Source organism: Aulostomus chinensis, chromosome 7 (genome assembly GCF_037954235.1).
Source record: "Aulostomus chinensis isolate RoL2024-O1b breed Wild chromosome 7, RoL_Achi_v1.0, whole genome shotgun sequence".
NCBI classification, from domain to species: Eukaryota; Metazoa; Chordata; class Actinopteri; order Syngnathiformes; family Aulostomidae; genus Aulostomus; species Aulostomus chinensis.
The window spans coordinates 12,431,733-12,449,838 of record NC_141326.1 but is presented as its reverse complement, the minus strand read 5'-3'; the positions used below and the strand labels follow the sequence as shown (position 1 = coordinate 12,449,838).

General features: G+C 41.6%; 1 protein-coding gene across 3 annotated transcripts; it reads right to left on the bottom strand.

The window, feature by feature from the left end:
- Positions 1-318: 318 nt before the first annotated feature.
- LOC147258564 (C-Jun-amino-terminal kinase-interacting protein 1-like) lies at positions 319-17,635 on the bottom strand. 3 transcript variants are annotated; one of them, XM_086208489.1, is made up of 12 exons: positions 17,345-17,635; positions 11,360-11,435; positions 8,556-9,164; positions 6,909-7,490; positions 6,043-6,300; positions 5,583-5,658; positions 5,340-5,506; positions 5,146-5,249; positions 3,070-3,180; positions 2,787-2,857; positions 2,606-2,704; positions 319-1,936 (listed from the first exon to the last, which is right to left on the bottom strand). In XM_086208489.1, exons 1-12 carry the CDS (start codon positions 17,414-17,416, stop codon positions 1,864-1,866), a joined length of 2,298 nt encoding a protein of 765 aa, XP_086064615.1. In that variant the 5' UTR covers positions 17,417-17,635; the 3' UTR covers positions 319-1,863. The 3 variants fall into 3 exon arrangements, with proteins under 3 accessions (XP_086064615.1, XP_086064617.1, XP_086064616.1); XM_086208491.1 differs by having other exon boundaries at positions 7,266-7,490; positions 17,345-17,633; XM_086208490.1 differs by having other exon boundaries at positions 8,601-9,164; positions 17,345-17,631.
- Positions 17,636-18,106: the final 471 nt, after the last annotated feature.

Sequence of the window (18,106 nt, the reverse complement as noted above, 5' to 3'; positions counted from 1 at the left end):
GCTCTCACACACACAATAGTAAATTGCACAGCGTCATCTGGGCCTTGTTGCTGTTACACAGAGTTCAACATCTTTGTAAGCAGGTTTGTTGGAAGAAAATGGAAAATGAAGCAGCAAAATGATAAAATTAGGCACCTCAACAGAAACTCCTCAACGTTAGATTGTCAGGTCTTGGGTTATAAATAAGAAATTTATCCTTTTAAATATATATATATATCTTTATCTATATCTATATCTTCTTTTTGGAAACATCAATCTATTCTCATATGTGCAAAAACACAAGCAGGTCCATTTGTGTGTCCCTTCAAAACATTAAACTAGTGGGGGGTTACTGGTAACACGACGCCCTTCATTTCTGTGGATGAAGCTAATATAATGACAGATATTTCTTCCGATTTTTTTTTTTTCAATCAGGCTTTAGCACAGCTGCCTCTCAACAAGTTGACCTGCCAATGCTTTGTGTTTCAAGTGTGTGTTTCATACAAAGGGTGAACTAACGCTGAATTTGGGCTCAAAACGTGGTTGGATGCAAACGTCATGCACTTTGTCTGCACTTCCTGAGCTCTTGACACTCAGTGGCGAGTGTCAAAGTGTCTGTATGTGACAAATCAAATGTCATTTCAGACAAACAGATAAATTAAAAAAGTGCTCTCACCGGTTTTCTACCATGTCATCGTTTAGACAAGTCAAAAAGATCCAACAAAGCTCCATGTTTTCATATCTTTACAGCCTTACCTATTAATTTATTTTTCTCCATTATCACATTTTCTGCATTTGTATACAATATATACATTTATAACAGTACAAACCGGGTATGCATGTCCATTTTTTTAGAGCGTACATCATCCAAAATATGAGTCGCGTACAGATCAGAACTGAGCGATGATGATGATGATGATGATGTCAATGATGTGTATGTTCTTTCAAATAGAGCATGTTATTTCCACTCAAGTGCATGATGCTTGTTTCCACTCATAGGACATCAGAACACTAAAACGTCTTAAAAGAAAAGAGATTACAACAATGATTCTGTTTTCTTTGAAGTAATCCAAACCCCCAAGCACATTCTGCCTACAATGTTGTGTACGATAAAGCAGTAAATCATCTCTTTGGACATGTTCATCAGTTTTGGGGTTTTTTGGTTTTGTTTTTTGTTTTTTTTTGGCTCTATTGATTATAGTGTTGATTTGTTCAAGACTGAAACATCTCTGAAAGATACAGAATTGATTGACATGACCTTTGTACAGACACCCCCCCCCCCCACACACACACTAACTTTAGTGATCCTTTCACATTTCATCAGCTAAAATAACTTAAAACCACATTTCTGCCACACTAATGACATTTCCCTCAGCTGTGATTTGTGTGTGATGCTAGTTAGCGCCTGTTAGCCGTTGGCTTTATAACATTACTGTCTATTCAGTGTCATCCTGTTAGAGCTAGCGTTTAGCTCAAAGCTCTCTGTGGCGAGTTACAGGGACCGCAGTCACAAATGTGACTAAACGCTGGCTTCAGGTTCCCATTCGGATGATAAACCCCCTGTCACTAAATTAACTTGAGCCGACTAGGTTTTTACATCCTGTTTATGTAGTGACACGTACAGAAGTAATTTTAGCCCCTCAGACATTTGTGTTCCGGTAAGGTTACATAACAACCTTTTTCATGGATCATGTCACAGGGCCCCCGACCATCTGTAAAGGTATTTATATGTGACATGGCCAAAGGAAGGAAAAAGCCTGATGCATCATGGGATGCAGCTATGAAAACAAATCTGCCATGCAAATCTTCTGACAAAGATAACACTCCCGTTTGTGGTGTAAGACTTGGCTTACAGACATAGTGACTATTTAGTATGTTGAAGGTTTATTCAATGAAAATGTCTTCAGTGGGACACGAGTAGCCAATATGTTCTTTGTAATACTGCTGGAAGGCTTTCCTGGAGAGGCAAGAGAAGACAGTTGTTTAGAGGAGTGTTAAATATATTTGAGCATCATCTACACAGTTCTCTGGTATGTTCGTGACCCTTAGACGTTAGTGTAATTAGAGGGGAATTGTTTGAAGCCTCTCTTCAGTCCAAAATAAAATGTCCTCATTTGAGGTTTTAATGAGAAGTTTTTGGATCTTTTCTATGTTGAGCTGTGCATCATTCAGGACTCGCGCAAACCGCGATGCATATGCATCTGAAATGATAACTTACTGATGAAAACAATCGTTGCTGTTTGTTTTATTTTTGTTCTGAAAGCTAGACTTTAGCACCACATTCGCTTTTGTGCCAGACTTCCAAACACTAATGTCCACCCGTGCACAGCAGAGGACATACTGAACTAGCCCAGATTGTACTGAAAACACATCAGCTACAGAAATAAATTTATGCTAAGAGGCTCCAGTAGAGTGAAAAAAGTGGCCAAGACCATAAGGGTAAAATCTGCAGAAAATAAATCATGTACTGGATATTAATTCACTAAATCATTTCAGTCAACTGCCCTTTATAACCAACAGTGTCTTTTAGTCAACAAGAAACTCTATTTTTTATTACAATTAGCATCAAGTAATTCTTTGTTTTTCAGCATGTCAGAAAACTTGAAAGCAAAATGGAGAGTCTTACCCTACTGACGTGGCCAGAGGATGTAGCGTTGTCTCTGCCATCATCACATGGCAGGCGAAGCGCTGTTGGTCCGGGTGTTTTGTGATGAAACCAAAATACCTGGAGTACAATTATCAGCGTTACTCAGACAACATAGAAATGTGGAGCCACTAAAGAGCCTGTGAGAAAAGGCACAACTTACTTGCTGTGTTTTGGATGACAGCCACAGAATGAGATGTTCTTCAAATGGAAGAAATGGAAACACTGTTCGCCCTGAGAGAAGGACAGAGACAGACAAGTGTGTGTGTGTTTGTGTGTGCATGCGTGTGTGTGTGTGTGTGTGTGTGTGTGTGTGTGTGTGTGTGTGTGTGTGTGTGTGTGTGTGTATGTGTGTGTGTGTGTGTGGCTGCTCAGAGTGGACCCTGGGATATCTGCAGAGTGCTGCACAGCTGCCTACAGGGAGGATGAAGAGGCAATGTACGTACCCTGTGAGCAGAGTGACACTGGTCCTGGACACTGATCTTCACACCCCTCACGCTGACCTCCAGCACACAGGTTGAAGGAGGCTGTCCTGCTTGCCGCCTGTTATATGCAACCTGTTGACACACAAGTTCAGTCGAACATCAGTGAACCTGCTCAAAATAATATTTAATCTTCCCTCTTTGCTGCCAATAATAATATCAAAGTTCTGTCTGAGGCTCTTGTGTGGCTGCATGTATTTGTGTGAGATGTGTATCTGTATGGAGCTGCTCTGAACTGGAACCCACAAGTGTGTTTCTTATATTCGTGCTGAACGTCAGAGCTGCTTAATCATGACGATGCTTCATGATGTGTCAACGCCATAAGGTCTGGCGTATTGCTGACTCATCCACCCACCATGTCCCTGAATGAATTTATTCCTTTACTCCTCTTATTTCAGTGGCCACTAGAGAGCATTTGTCTCATCGTGAGCAGATCCTTTTTTCTGGGGAGGGTTGTCTCAGATTTACAGAGCAGATGAAAAATAGATCTTTATTTTTTTGATCTTAAAACTATGAATGAATGCTGAAAAGCTGTGCAATGCCCAGTGCTTTGCAAAAAAAAAAAAAAAAAATCCTGATTAACCAAAATAAATCATCTTTATTATCACTAACCAACCCACTTAAGCTGTTATCTGTAATTTTGCAGGTTCAATAACAGTAATGCACTGATCACATTAACCTCACCTTAACAGTATTAATGACAAGATTTACATGATTGATCACAGTAAGTAAGGAGCAAAATGCTACATTCTGAAGAAAAACCACTGACTAAATGGCAAAACTTCTGACTAACTCAGTTTAAACCTATTCCAGGGGTGGGCAAGACTACCTTCCAAAGGTCCATACTATATTACATCAGTTAAGCTAAGGGCCACACATTAGACAACTGAATTTGCTTGTTCTGTTTGTTGAGCTTGCGTAACAGCATTAGCAACTTCTTGTTGCTGGAGCTGTGTTTTGCCCTTGTGTGGCCAAGTCAGTATTCTTCAAAACAGCTCAAAGCCAAAAGTATGTGTTTGTAATTATGTGTACAATCTAAACCATAGATTATTGTGGATGTTTTTACTCTTTCAGTTGTCCTTTACTCATATCATCAATACATTTCTCCAGCAAAAGCAACCAAACTCAATCTCCCCTCACAGAGAGAAAAGTCACGTTAGCCACAAGCAACAATGTCAAACCTACTGAAAGGAGAGAAAGCGTCTCTTTACAAGTCTGAAGATAAAGTAGCAGGCTCTGTTCTGTATTGTTCGTAATACGGATTTAGACTGGGGGGGGGGGGGGCACGGGGATTACAGCTGAGTCAGGTACAGCTCTCCACGTACACTCTAAACATGTGACATTTCACCCAAATCACCTAGTGGGTTTGTTTATTTTGATTTAGTGATTTTTTTTTCTCGCTCAAAGGAAATAACACCCAATTCAACCAATATAAAATGATCGATGTACTTTCCAGGCTCCAAACAGATGTCAGCCAAGTCTTACAACACCCTTTCCAGTTGTTTCTTCCCCCAAAGTTTCTACATGGCCTCTCTAGAAGTAGACAGAGAAACGTAACGATAGAGAATTTTAATCCTCACACAATGTAGAGCACCGTTAAGATGGCTGATTGGAAGGATATCAGGAGGGAACATATGCTAGATCTCCTTCTCAGGTGGACTACAATGATTTAAAGCTGCATCACTGATTGGGTTTGACTACTTGGGGGGGGGGGGGGGGGGTTAGACACAGGCCTGTTTCTGGGTTCATGAGGAAAGTTAAATATTTTCTTTCCTTTTAGCCACACCAACATCTAAGAAAATATCTCGTACTTAGCTGCTAAATGTGCCACTACGTTCATGAGGTTAGTGAATTACTAAATTTTGATAATATTCTGTGGGTTTGTGATTTTTTTTAAGACTGATACTGCAAGTATTGATTAAACATCCCTTTCATTTAGAGTGTTAATAATAGTATTGATTATATCACATATATTTGATTATAAAGCCATTTTTAAAATGATATTACTGATGATTGTGTTGTGTTGTTCAGTGTCTGTACCTTCTGCATTGCAGCACACAGCACATCATTGCCTTTGTGGATGGGGACCTGGACTGAACCCAGGAATCGCACCAAGAACTGCTCAATCCAACCATCTTGTTGGACTGAGAGAAGGATCAAGAACAAAGAACAATCTTAAACTCACCGTTGTTGAGTTTGTTGATAATGTGTTAATTCACATATTTGAAATGCACCTTTACTAGTTTCTTTGGCTACCCTGACAGCGTAGAAGGCAGGGAATATGCCCGTGGCTCCGGTCCTCATGTTGTAACCCTGACACCACAGATCCTCAGATTGATTCAGGATTAACACCGGATCGTCTGCCTCGAGGTTCAGCTCATCAGCATGACGAGGAACAAACCTAAAAACAGAGGAAAAACAAATTTCAGTCAACTGCCAAGATTAGCAAGATTGTGCACGTTCACAAATGTGCTAACCTGTACACAGCTCTGTGGCTCTGTTGTCGCTCCACTCCATCCAGAACACAGGAGAACACACCAAACGATCCTGCACCTGAAGGATAAGGGTCGATATGCTCAATAGCTGAAAGTTTCCCGCATAATCACCACAGAATCTAGTTGCTAACACTTGTGAACAAAGTGAACAAAACTGGTCATGATTATTAGGTCAATTTAATTCATGGACTGCTATCGAGAGGTAACTGAGGTGACCCCTTTTCTCAGGTCCTTTTCTCGGCTCTTACCGTTTCTTTGCCTTTTGCTTTGTTGTTTTAAATTAATATTTCAAGACATATATTACAAAAAAGAAATATTAACCTTCACATATATTATTAAATTAAACATGTTGTAGACATTTATATATTTATTTCATTTATACATTTATGTGGGAGGTGTAAAATGCTGCACTGTAGCATCTGGCTGGTGCTGCATCACTAACCAGTGGTACTGTAATGGCTGCTGTCCTTGGCAAACAGATTGAGGAACTTCTTGCTCCTGGGAACTGCGGCTCTTCCTCCATTAGAATCCTCCTCCTCTGAGGTCGCGGCAGGCGTGACCTTAGACTGCTTGCATACCCTCCCCACCACTTCCCTCCTCCTCTTCACCTCTTCCTCCCTTCGCCTCCTCAGATCTTCTTCCCGCCTCTTCTTCTTTTCCTCTTCATCCTTTCTTCTCTTTTCCTCCTCTTTCTTCCTCTCTTAGAGCACAAAACAACAAAACATTAGACTACTAGAGGAGATAAACAGATGTGTGAAAGGCTCAGTGACTCTCATCTGCTGAGGCTATACCTATACTCTCATTCAACACAGACACAATACTCTTGTTACCTGTTTAGTGGTGTTCCACAAGGCTCTGTACTGGATCCTTAACTCTTTTTTGTGCAAAATTAATAACAGAAGATATTAATATATGTTCTAAACAGCTGCGCCTTAGACACTACAGCTGCCTCAATAAGAAAAGTGAATTGCTTTAAAATCGTTACCTTTGCCTCTTCTATCAGACATAGCAGACCCACTAAAAAGAGTAGATATTTTCCAGTGTAGATATTAGAGTAGAGTAGATATTATTTTACATTTTGCACTTTTTTCCCAGTACATTATCAAGACCTCTCATCGTCTTTGTCTTCTTATACTGTATTAACCAGCATTTTATCTTTAATGTTATGATCTGCATTTTCTTATCATTTGCTGTAATGTGCCTGCTCTCAAAGGGATAAACCTTTTAGTGAACTTACCCATACACATCCCTCCAAGGACCACCCTAGGGATTCTAGTGGCATTTTTTAAAAACTGACTCTCTCATTACCTTGCCTCTTTGTTTCCTCTCTCCTCTTCCTCTCCTCCTCATACTCTGGGTCTTCCTCCTCATTGGCTGACTGATAGACCGTCTCTGCATCACTGTCATCATTGTGCCCAGTGTAGCTGTGTAAGCAGTCCTTGAGGCTGACCAGCTCCAACTGAGCGTGTTCATCGACCACCAGAGTGTATTTAACAGAGTCATAATTTAACCCTGCTGAAGCTTCACTCTTTGGCACAGTCTGAGCAGATGCAGGAGCTCCCTGAGTCACAGAGTTGGTGCTATCCACCTCAGTGTTATTTTCACATTTTCCTCCCCCTGGGTCCACCTCTGACTTGGTACAGTCCATCTCTGTTTTGTCATTACCTTCAAGGCAGTGGCTTGGACCATTCTGGACATTCACGCAGGGAGACGTAACCCCCTCCCCCTCTTCTTCGGTGATGTCAGGGTTGGTTCGAGATAAAGAGGGATGCAGGGGACCTGGTGGGGGGCCCTCTGTGTCCGAGCTCAGGGACATTCTGTTTGACCCCCCCTCGCTGCTGGACCGGGAAAGGACAGGTGGATTTTCCTGGGTCCTGTCATGATTTTGACCTAAAAAAAAAAAAAAAATTCAAACCAATGAATTTGATTAATCACAATTTGTTTGATATATGCTGCAAATATCATTCAGCTGATTAAAACCTTAGATCACTGGGGAAATAAAATTATTTTGTAGAAGAAAAACAAGATTATATGTTTGACATAAAGAAGACAGTGGTGATACTGAACAGAAGACAGTGAGAAATTCACTTGTTTTTGTGAAAGCAGATGTGACACTGATATTTTGATCACTACCAAACTGTGTCTGTTTACACTGACATCTTGTTATAAAACTGCAACAGGCCACACTCACAATAGTGAAAAATGCTTAAGTAAATCATAATAGCCCCAAGAGTGCAAAGCTTCCTAAATATAAACAATGGATCTAATGACTAACTGTGATGCGAAAAGTGTCCCCAATAAAGGCAAACTCTACTGTATATAACATTATCTTATATTTTGTTTGAGGTTTCTGCTCCATAAGTCCTGTTTGTCAATCTCTGTTACCAACAACAAATAGCAAAAGACATTCTATACTCATTAAATTGATAAACACTTAATGAATGTTCAAGTTACTCTGGATCAGACAAGCCAAGTAGAAGGGGATGATACTTTGCCTCAGCTCTGCTCCCAAGATGTGAGACACACTCAGTTCCTACTGCTTTAAATTTAAGTGACATATTAGCAGAATGTGTCATCGCCACACCATTTAGCAGCACATACATTTCTATTTCATCTCTTATCTGACAACTTTTCAATGTTAGCCATTGGTACACTGATTTGCAAAGCAATTTGGATATCTTACGAAATATAGCTTATTATGTTGTTGTATTTTCACGCTAAAAAAATACATTTAGAGAACTGGGTTGTTTTGTCAGGGTTTGTTTGCAGGTAAATTTTTATCTGATTTACAGATAATTTTGTTTCCAAGGGCCTTGCAACCACTTGAAATGTTGATTTAACTCAAAAAATGGTATAAATTCATATTTCTTTAGTTGGTTAAATGGCAAATGGCAAATTTATGGTTCAATTTAAAATGATAATGTCAAAAAACTTGTATTAGATGTCTTGCTTCACCAGAGTAGATACTGAAGCTTCTGGGCATAGAACCCCTTTGGTCACCTTGGTCTTGGTTCTTGTCCTGGGTTCTTGTTGCTACAGGTGTGCGTGGGACCACCATAGCTGTCAGAATAACTTCCTGGTTAGCAGGTGCGTTGTTCAGTTTGACTCTCCCTCCTTTGTTATCACCTTTCACACAAACTTTTCCTTTCCCATCCGTCCCGCAGCTTTTCAGTCCATTTGCGTCTCTTGGCCTTTGATGTCCGGTCCTTTCTTTCTCCTTACCCTTGGACTCCTCACACAGTCTTCCTCCTCTTCTGTCCTCCTTCCCTGCTGTCACTCCATCCTTCCCTCTGATATCCCCTGAGCTTCTCTCTCTCATCACTGTCACTCCTCTTCCTCCTCCTCGCCCTCTTCCTGCTCCCACTCCTCCTACTCTACGTTGATTCCTAGGTGCACTGGAGGACTGTGTCACCCCGGATGGTGGTCTTTCCCGGGGACGAGCTGCAGCTTGAGTGCTGGCTCTGTTAGCTCCATTGGCTGATGGTGGCTTAGGGGCCGGGCGGCGGGTGCAAAGACGGACTTTGTCCTCTACTTTTGGTTGGGTATCTGATGGTGTTAGATCCCCTTAACACACAAACACACACAAAAGTAGATTATGTATTAGTAAATCAGACATAGACAGACGGATTATTAAAGTATGCAGAGAGATTGACTGAGGAAAATGAACAGAGGACAAATCCAGATGTCTGCCGTCACAATTTAACTGTAAATAGAGGATTTCCAAGTGTGAGGTGGGCCTCCACAGTGGTACTACAGAATGTTTCAGGAGGGCTCAGTGAATAGAGGTGAAAGAATATCAATAATTATCAAAGGACATCATTTAGAGTAGGTTTTGGGGCAATTTGCTGTTTTTCTTACTTTCTAAAAGTCAGAATCTAACTGTTTTCATGTATTTGATGTACTCTGAGGTTATGCAAAATACCAATATTAGGCTAGCCTGGCCAAATAATTGACAGTCCATGGAGTTAAGTAACGTTAATGATCAAAAAGCCATCTAGAAACAAAACAATACATGATGTGTGTGTGTGTGTGTGTGTGTGGGGGGGGGGGGTATTCATCCAGGATTAGTTTTAGAGAGGCCCACAATCTCAGACTTTGAAAGCCCCTACTGTAAAGAGTTTGAACCACACCTCTGTAGTCCCAACATGTCCATAATGTGGCGTGCTCTTACTTGCGTGCTGGAGAAGGAGTCCCATTAAAAATTCATATATTTTCTAAAAGCTGGACATCACTATCCTACAGGGCCAAATATCCTGACTTTGAGTCTGTCATATACAGTAGCTTAAGATCCACACACAATGGATCCTGTATTTCCAATAATTATGGTCCGAGCTGAATTATTCTCCCAGATTCAACTGGAAGAGCAGTGCACAACAATGGTTTGCTTCTCCTATTCAGACAGACCTTGACCAGAGGTCACTGGGCCACTCCCATCAGTCAAATAAAACATATCACTTGGCTATTGTGCTGTGTTTAATTCACCTAGTCTCCATCTACAGGCAGCTTAAATCTTTCAAGCCTGCAATGAGTACAGAGAAAAGTGCATTTAGAGATCAACAGTCCTGCTCACTGCACCAACCGAAATGTCCTCAGTCAGTGTAGTACCTGAAGTAGATGAGGAGGCCTACACAATGGATCATCTTACATCAGCCTCCATGAGGGAAAATGTATCCAAGCCATCACTCAGTTCAAGTACAACAGCAAAACACCTCACTGAGCCCATACGTTAGTCCAACATAACCATTTATTCTGGTTTCAACTTCCCCAGCAGATTTTTTTTTTTGTCAAAAATCTGTAAAGGCAAAATTTAATTCACATTATTGTAAACATCCATCCATCCATTTTCTACCACTTATCCTGTTAAGGGTTACGGGGGGGCTGGAGTCTATCTCAGCAGCCTTCAGGTAAGAGGCGAGGTTCACCCTGGACAGGTCACCAGTCCATCACAGGACCAACACATAGAGACAGACAACCATTCACACTCACAGTCACACCTACAGTCAATTTAGAGTATCAATCAGCCTCGTCCCCTCTTGATGTCTTTGGACTGTGGGAGGAAGCTGAAGTACCAGAGAGAACCCACACAGGAACAGGGAGAACATGCAGACTCCACACAGAAAGACCCAGTGCCCCGGCTGGGACTCGAACCCTACACCTTCTTGCTGTGAGGTAACAGTGCTGACCACTGTACCACTCTGCTGCCCTTATTATAAACATGAGAAACATACTGTATTAATTAAATATGATGTTCGTGTTAATTAGATAAATTAGAGAATGAAAATGGCATTTTTACATTTTGCATCATCATGCTTATCAGCTAAGATGAAGCTACAAGCTGCTACCAAGAAGCTATTGGCTACTACCAGCTGACAGGAAGCTGCTAGCCACTAAGAAGAAGCTACTGGCCACTCACAAGAAGCTACTAGCCTCTAACAAGAAGCTACTAACTACTACCAGGTAACAAGACACCACTGTAGCTGCTAACAAGAAGCTATTGGCTACTACCAGCTTACAAGGCGCTAGCATCTAACAGGAAGCGCTAGCAGCTAAAAAGATGTTAGCTAACACCCTGTTCGTCAAGAAATGCTTCCAACTGCATTGTTTTTTAATGTCAACATGAATAATGTCTGTCAGCATTTAACACTGAAGTGAAGCCATTAATTTTAGGTCATAATTCACATGACCTTTCCCTTTATTTATGGGTGACCACTCATTAATTTGTATCTGAAACATTCCGTTTCATGTTTTTAGTGCCATACCTGTAATGTGTGGGGAGGAAGAGCGGGAGTCTTTCCAGCTGTCCTTCTTGCCAAGAGAGTTGTTGTTGATGGAGTCCTGGATGGGAACACAGAGCAATAGTATGAGAACAACATTTCATTCAGTTATAACACACTGACCAGTCCCTCCTGGATTCCATAGAATTTTGGAATTCTTGTGGTCCAAAAAGCTTGAAATGAGTCTTATAAATGCAACTTCATTTGCAAGATTTCTTTTGATTTTTTTTTGCAGAAAAATAGGCAGAATTTGTGATTTACTACTTAAATTGTGATTTGTTGAATTCTGTGGAGTTTGGCTGGTTTTGAATTAATCTATTTGTTCCAAGAATCGCAATTTGCGTTTGTGTGTCACCAGGTGGTGGGGAATAAACCTTGACTCCTTTGAGGTCTTTACTTGCTCCTGACTGATTCTGGACAAACAACCATTCACACCTACGGTCAATTTAGAGTATCAATCAGCCTCGTTCCCTCTTGATGTCTTTGGACGGTGGGAGGAAGCTGGAGAACCAGAGAGAACCCACACAGGAACAGGGAGAACATGCAGACTCACACAGAAAGATCCTGTGCCCGAGCCAGGGCTGGAACCCAGAACCCTGCTGTGAGACGACAGTGCTGACCACTGCACCACCGTGCCGCCCTCCTGCACCACTGTGCACATGATAATTTTTTGGGTGGTAGACCGACAAAATCATTGTTGTCTAATGTTAGTACGGCACAGAACATTATTATTATTATCATACAGAGCAGAACACATTCAGAGCTAAGATCTGCTTCTCACTGATATTCTTCAAACAAGTCTCTTTCTGTTATTGCAGGGTAATTGTGGTTACACCAGAATATTTGTAAAGCCCTGTTTTTGTAAGCAAAGAACCACCATAGAGATAAAAATCATACAAGCTACTGCCGCTGGACACTTCATGTTCAATTCTCAATAACCAACATTCAATTTTCTGAGCTTCAATCACTATAAAAAAAAAACCAAAACAAAACAAACACTGTAGCTCATATTTAAACTCCACAATTCAGAACCTGGATATCGGGGATACGCACTGACTCAGTTACCTTCTAGCATGCACCTCTCACATCCCTCTCTGATGGCATCTTTACCCTCCATCAGTGCCACGTGTGCCATTCACAGGAATGGTCTGTCTGTATTGAGACAAGAATAGCTGAGGTACCGTCAGAGAGCAGTCAAAGGTGTCTGAGGTCCAACGTTCTCCTCTTAAAATGATGACAGGAAAATCTTTTTGTCAACTATTCAATCCCAAAATTCAAATGGCAGCCGCAATTTAAGTGACTGAATTCTTTAAGTTGGCTAATTATTGAACCACTTCCTTAGTAAAGCACCCAGTTTCTGCTGGTTATTTTAAAGTTAGTGGCGGAATGATACTGGATTAGACTGAGAAGTGTAGTTACCCTGAATAAGTGTGCTGATATCAAAAAAGCATTTTAAAAGACAACTTCTAGAAACATGATGCAGGTTCTGAAATCAAGTCTACCAGGACATCTACAAATGGAACTAGTGGAGCAAAGCCCTGGTGGCAATAGTGCAGTGAGAGTATGAACTCACCATGGGTGTGTCACTATCATTCCCCTTAAACAAAATCTGGGTGATAAATCCATCTGGGACCCATTTTGTCACCTACCACCAGCCCTGTCCAGACACCAGACTCCTCCCACTGAAGAAAGATGAGTTTCAGACAGACATAACAGATCAATGAATCTGAATCTTGTTCTCCACAGCAGTAAACAGTGTGGAGGCAGCCTGTCACCCTGCAGCTGCTGGGTGCTGCTTTATTTATTTTTCATTAAATCACTGGCCCATCCCATCAGTTGTAGCCCCAGCCCCTTCCTCAAACCTGCTTCAAAAACTGTCAGGCACACTGGAGGGATGTGTCAGAAGGCATCACAGCACACTTTATTCAATTCACGGTCTCATTATTGCCACATCCACATTTGCTTACGTAAGCACCATTGTTCAAATGAGTCGGCACTATCTGCTTCACCACGAGGCTGAAGGAGATCATCTTGCTCAGGTATATTCATTTGAAACAAACAGAAACGAATGGATGCCTGTAATGTAGCTACATAGCCAATTGGAAAGACATTTATTCATGTGACACATGATGGAGACAACAAAAAATGGGTGGATCGAGAATAAATACATTCAAGACGACCTATATTGACAGGTGCCCTCTAGTGGCTGTACTTATTATGATTGCAGGAAAGTGGGAAATCAGAGGATGTCGATAAGGCAGTGTGTGTGAAGGTAGCAGGTTTGGGATGGTGGATGAGTCACACGGCTGCTGTCTGATCCAGACATGAGTCAGGACATTTTTATTGAACTAAATTAAACAAAAGAGCTTATGTGAATGGAAAACACAGTCTTGCCTTAAACTTAACCTGAACTTGCATCAGACAACCACAGCCAATTACTTTCATGGTAGTTTGGGCTAAGGACTGGTTGCATTTGTGCTGCTGATAATTAGCAATTGCCATAAATAGTATAATTAATGCAGTAGCTCCTAAAGTGGGAACACAGGCCATCTACATCTGAGGGGTTGGAACATAACTAATAAAGACAAACATAGTGGTATGTGGAATGTGCTGATGTTAGGATTTACTTCCTTTTCAGTCAGATATTGTAGTATTAGTGATTCAATTTTGTAGAGGAGGTATTTTGCCATAACCAAAGACATATTTATTCGGTCAACATCATTTTCAGTCGTCACAGAAACAATAACAGTTACTCAGAGCCATGGTTATAAACAGTCATATTTAGTTCTAGCTAATTAAGTGGTATCAATGCTGCAGCTATCAAAACTGTATCAATTCATTTTTCTGGTTCTGGCACAGGAAAATTTCTGGGACACTTAATGGAATGAATGCACAATCAACAATTTCTTAACTGCTAAAAATCCAACAAATAACGTGCATGTGAAATTTTATACACACGACAGACAGCGCTCATTGCTCAAATGTTACAGCTGTATGTAATGTGTTTTGTTCATCAACGAGTTAAGTGGAGTAACTGATGGAGCAAAAGATGCAGTTTAAGGAAACACAGCGCTTTCTTTGGAAGTACATCTCTTTCCCATTCTCCTCAGAGTCAGACAAGAACATAGATTCTCTTCTCTCCTCTGTGCTGCATTAGGAAGACCCAGCTCACTGCTAGTTAGCATAGCACAATGAATGGTAGTGAAGGGGAAGTGTTAGCATACCTCAATCAACAGTGGTAGTCATATATAGTCAGTCATATGTGATATTCGCTATGAAATAAGTTAAAATTAGTTACCGAACGTTAGAATCAGGTACATAGCTGAAACTTCTTTTCAGACAAGATGGAATGACTGCTGCTACTAATCACGGCCAGATTTATCCGAACCAGAGTACTGAGGAAGATTTTGGAAATGCAGGCAAGACGGAGGTATGCTAACCTGCCCGTGCACTACCAGCTGTCAGCTGGTCTCTGTAATTCTCAGTTCCCGAATGCACACACAGGGAAGAGAAGCGTTGCTATCTTCTACTCTGGGTCTGAGGAGGATGGCAAATAAGCAATTTTCCTGAAAAGTTAAAGCTAGTATTTTCCTTTGAAATAACTAGATATGGTTAGTTGCCTTGAGAACATTGTCACATTGATAATGAACTTGTAAAAAAAGGTTTTGCATTCTTGAATCTTCCCTTCAGTCTGTACTGATCAGATGATACAATAGTTAAACAAAACAAAATCACACAGGGTGCCAAAATGTTTTGGGAAAACTATCTAAAGACCTCTGCTGTGTGAAAGTGCAGCCAGAAATGCTGATGAGCAACAGGGGAGAGAACAGGATCTTTCTACTACAAGGACTGTAGATTTGAAAGATGGCTGATATGACTCATGCAGCAGGTTTCCACAAAACAAGCAGCAAGGTGCCTCATGGAGGAACGATTACAGCAAGAAAATCCTCTTTCAGTGTTCATAGTGGTAATTGACTTGAAAAATTGTGAACCCCTCAGCTTAACATGACTGGGGAAAGCGCTGCAGCTCTTTTAGTTTCGGTGACAGAGGCGTTGAGCTGTCTACACCATCAACTTTAATCCGTTTAAACTTCCTTTGATAATCGAAGAATTAAAAAAGCGTGGGGACTGTGGCAAGATAACAACAACAGAAACAGCAGCACACACAAACAGTTTTAATGTCACCACCCTGATGCACCTGGTAATTTTAAGACTCACAATTAGCTGATTAATTCACAGCTGAGAGCCAATATCTGCTCAGCCGCACGCACACACACACACACACACACACACACACACACACACACGTTGGTGCCCTCAGTCTCACTAAGAGTCAGGCTTACAGTCATTAATGTTAAGTGGTAGTGCATGTGATCTGGCTAATGCAGGGCCTGTGGTGAGTCCAGCTGGCGAGCAGGACAGGTTAGTGAGGTCACAGTTTACTGCAGCCAATCACACAGCTTATCACTTTAGAGGAAATTACTGTGTGCCTACATAAGCTATGTTTAAACCAATCGTATCGAGTCACTCGATTACACCAGAGCGAGAAAGGCTAAGCAACAGCATGTGGTGAATACTGGCAGTTGTCGACCGCGCTACCATAGTACGGTCAGCAGCAGCCCTCCTCAGAACACTGCTCGTGACATGAAAGACATCCCCGTGTATGTCTGCCTGTTAGCAGCTGTCAGCACATCATCCCACTGGTGCCTGTCAGGCTACAGTCAATTATCAGCTGCCGAATGATCGACAGTCAGAGACTTAAATTGTGTCTCACATTACATTACTGCTTTACAGGTGACCTGTGAGGAGCAGCCAGACTATTAAAATGTATGTCTTCACCTTCACTGTCCATCTATCTATGAAATACATGTACATAAAGAGACAGACAATTGATGCATATATAGATAAAGATTTAACTACAGATGTATATAAAGATAGAAATGCATGATATATAATAGAAAATGAGAGGAGGGAGATAGATAGATATATAGATAGATAGATGATAGATAGATAGATAGATAGATGATAGATAGATAGATAGATAGATAGATAGACAGACAGACAGAGATGCATCTATGGATGTGTATATAGATATAGATATATCTACATACATACATACATACATACAGATGCATCTATAGTTGGATGTATAGGCAGAAATGTGTTTTGGATGGATAGATATGCTAGTCAGTTAAGTGATGTGGATGCTGATGCTAAATGGGACCCCAGGTCCGGGTGAGATGACTCTGCTCTGACACAGTAAACAGGATGCAGCTCATTTAAAGGGACCACTGCTGCTGCTGGCTCCAGCCAGGCAGTTCTCATTACTGAGCACTAAGGAAGCAGCCAGGCCTGGCTCTTCCTCATCATCTGGCATTTCTATGTATTTGAATGGAAATGTGCAGCTTTTGACTTACATGATATTTTCTGTTTTATTTTGCACCTAAAGCATCTTGGTTGCATAAAAAAATACATTTGAAGACAAAGGGGAAAATGTAGTAACATACTCCATCCCAACAACACCCAGCGTGTCCTGACAAAGTGTCCTTGAGCAAGACACTGAAACCTCACAGCTGTTTGCCCACTGGAAAAAACGGGTCTAAATACAGAAGACAGATATCTAACTGTTCATGAATATTAGCACAAAAACACATTCTTAATTATGTAGGATTACAGTATACTGTAGAGACACAAGTGAAGTGTTTTATATAGCTGACCCACATACATATGCACACAAACACACACATATGGCTCACGGCATACACAAGCACGAATACACAGCTAGCTAATGCTGTCTCATGCTGAAGACAGACAGACTCACACACAGTAACCCATTTATTCAGCTAGATGCCACTGCTGCCTCACTCTACATACAGGACCCACCCTTACACACACACACACCCCACACACATACACAGTAACCTATTTCCTCAGCTCACTGGAAAAACTGGACCCTCCAGTCCTCCCTACCTGGGTGCCGGCTTGTGGTGGCTGTGGGAACAGAGCCAGGGTGGTGGGTCTCTTTGGTCGATACTTGTCCATGACAGCACAGGTTGATGCCCCTCTGAGAGGTGACAACTTCCTCCCTCCCTCCCTCCTCTCCTCCAGTAAACCAGCGTAAGCACTCCTCTGCTCCGGCAAGGCCTCCCCCACCCTCCTCTACCTCCCTCTCTTCCCCTTCTTCCTCCTCAGTCTCTTCAGCATCGATCAGCTGCAAGCTTGGATTCTGAACACGCCCATTACACTCCGTTCTTCCATGATCATTGGTCAGCTACTGTGTCACATCATCAGCATCATCTTACTGGCAGAGCACAGCAGAGGGATGAAGGGAGAGGTGGGAGGGTGGTGTTGGAGAGATGGGGTGAATGAGGATTGACAGTGAGAAGAAGCCAGGGAGGAGGGAAGAGGCAGAGGGGGGGAGGAGAGGAAGTCAAGGCTGGCCAATTAGAGCAGAGCATGAGATCATCAGCTCCTCTGCCTGTGGCATATTAAGAGTAAGGCTAATAAACACCAGTGTGCCTTTGTTGTAAGTGTTTCTGTAGTCAAAATGGGTTTATAGATTCCTAGACAAGGCAGTAGCCAGTCTAGTCAATAAGACGACATTTGACCACCTGGAATAGTGAAGCAACCTGGTCTGTTATCAATGTTGAACTCACACCTCAGGTTAGGCAGGAACATGTTTTAGCCTGTCATCAGGTATGTTGAAGCATTCATTGCTGCTCTAACAACTTG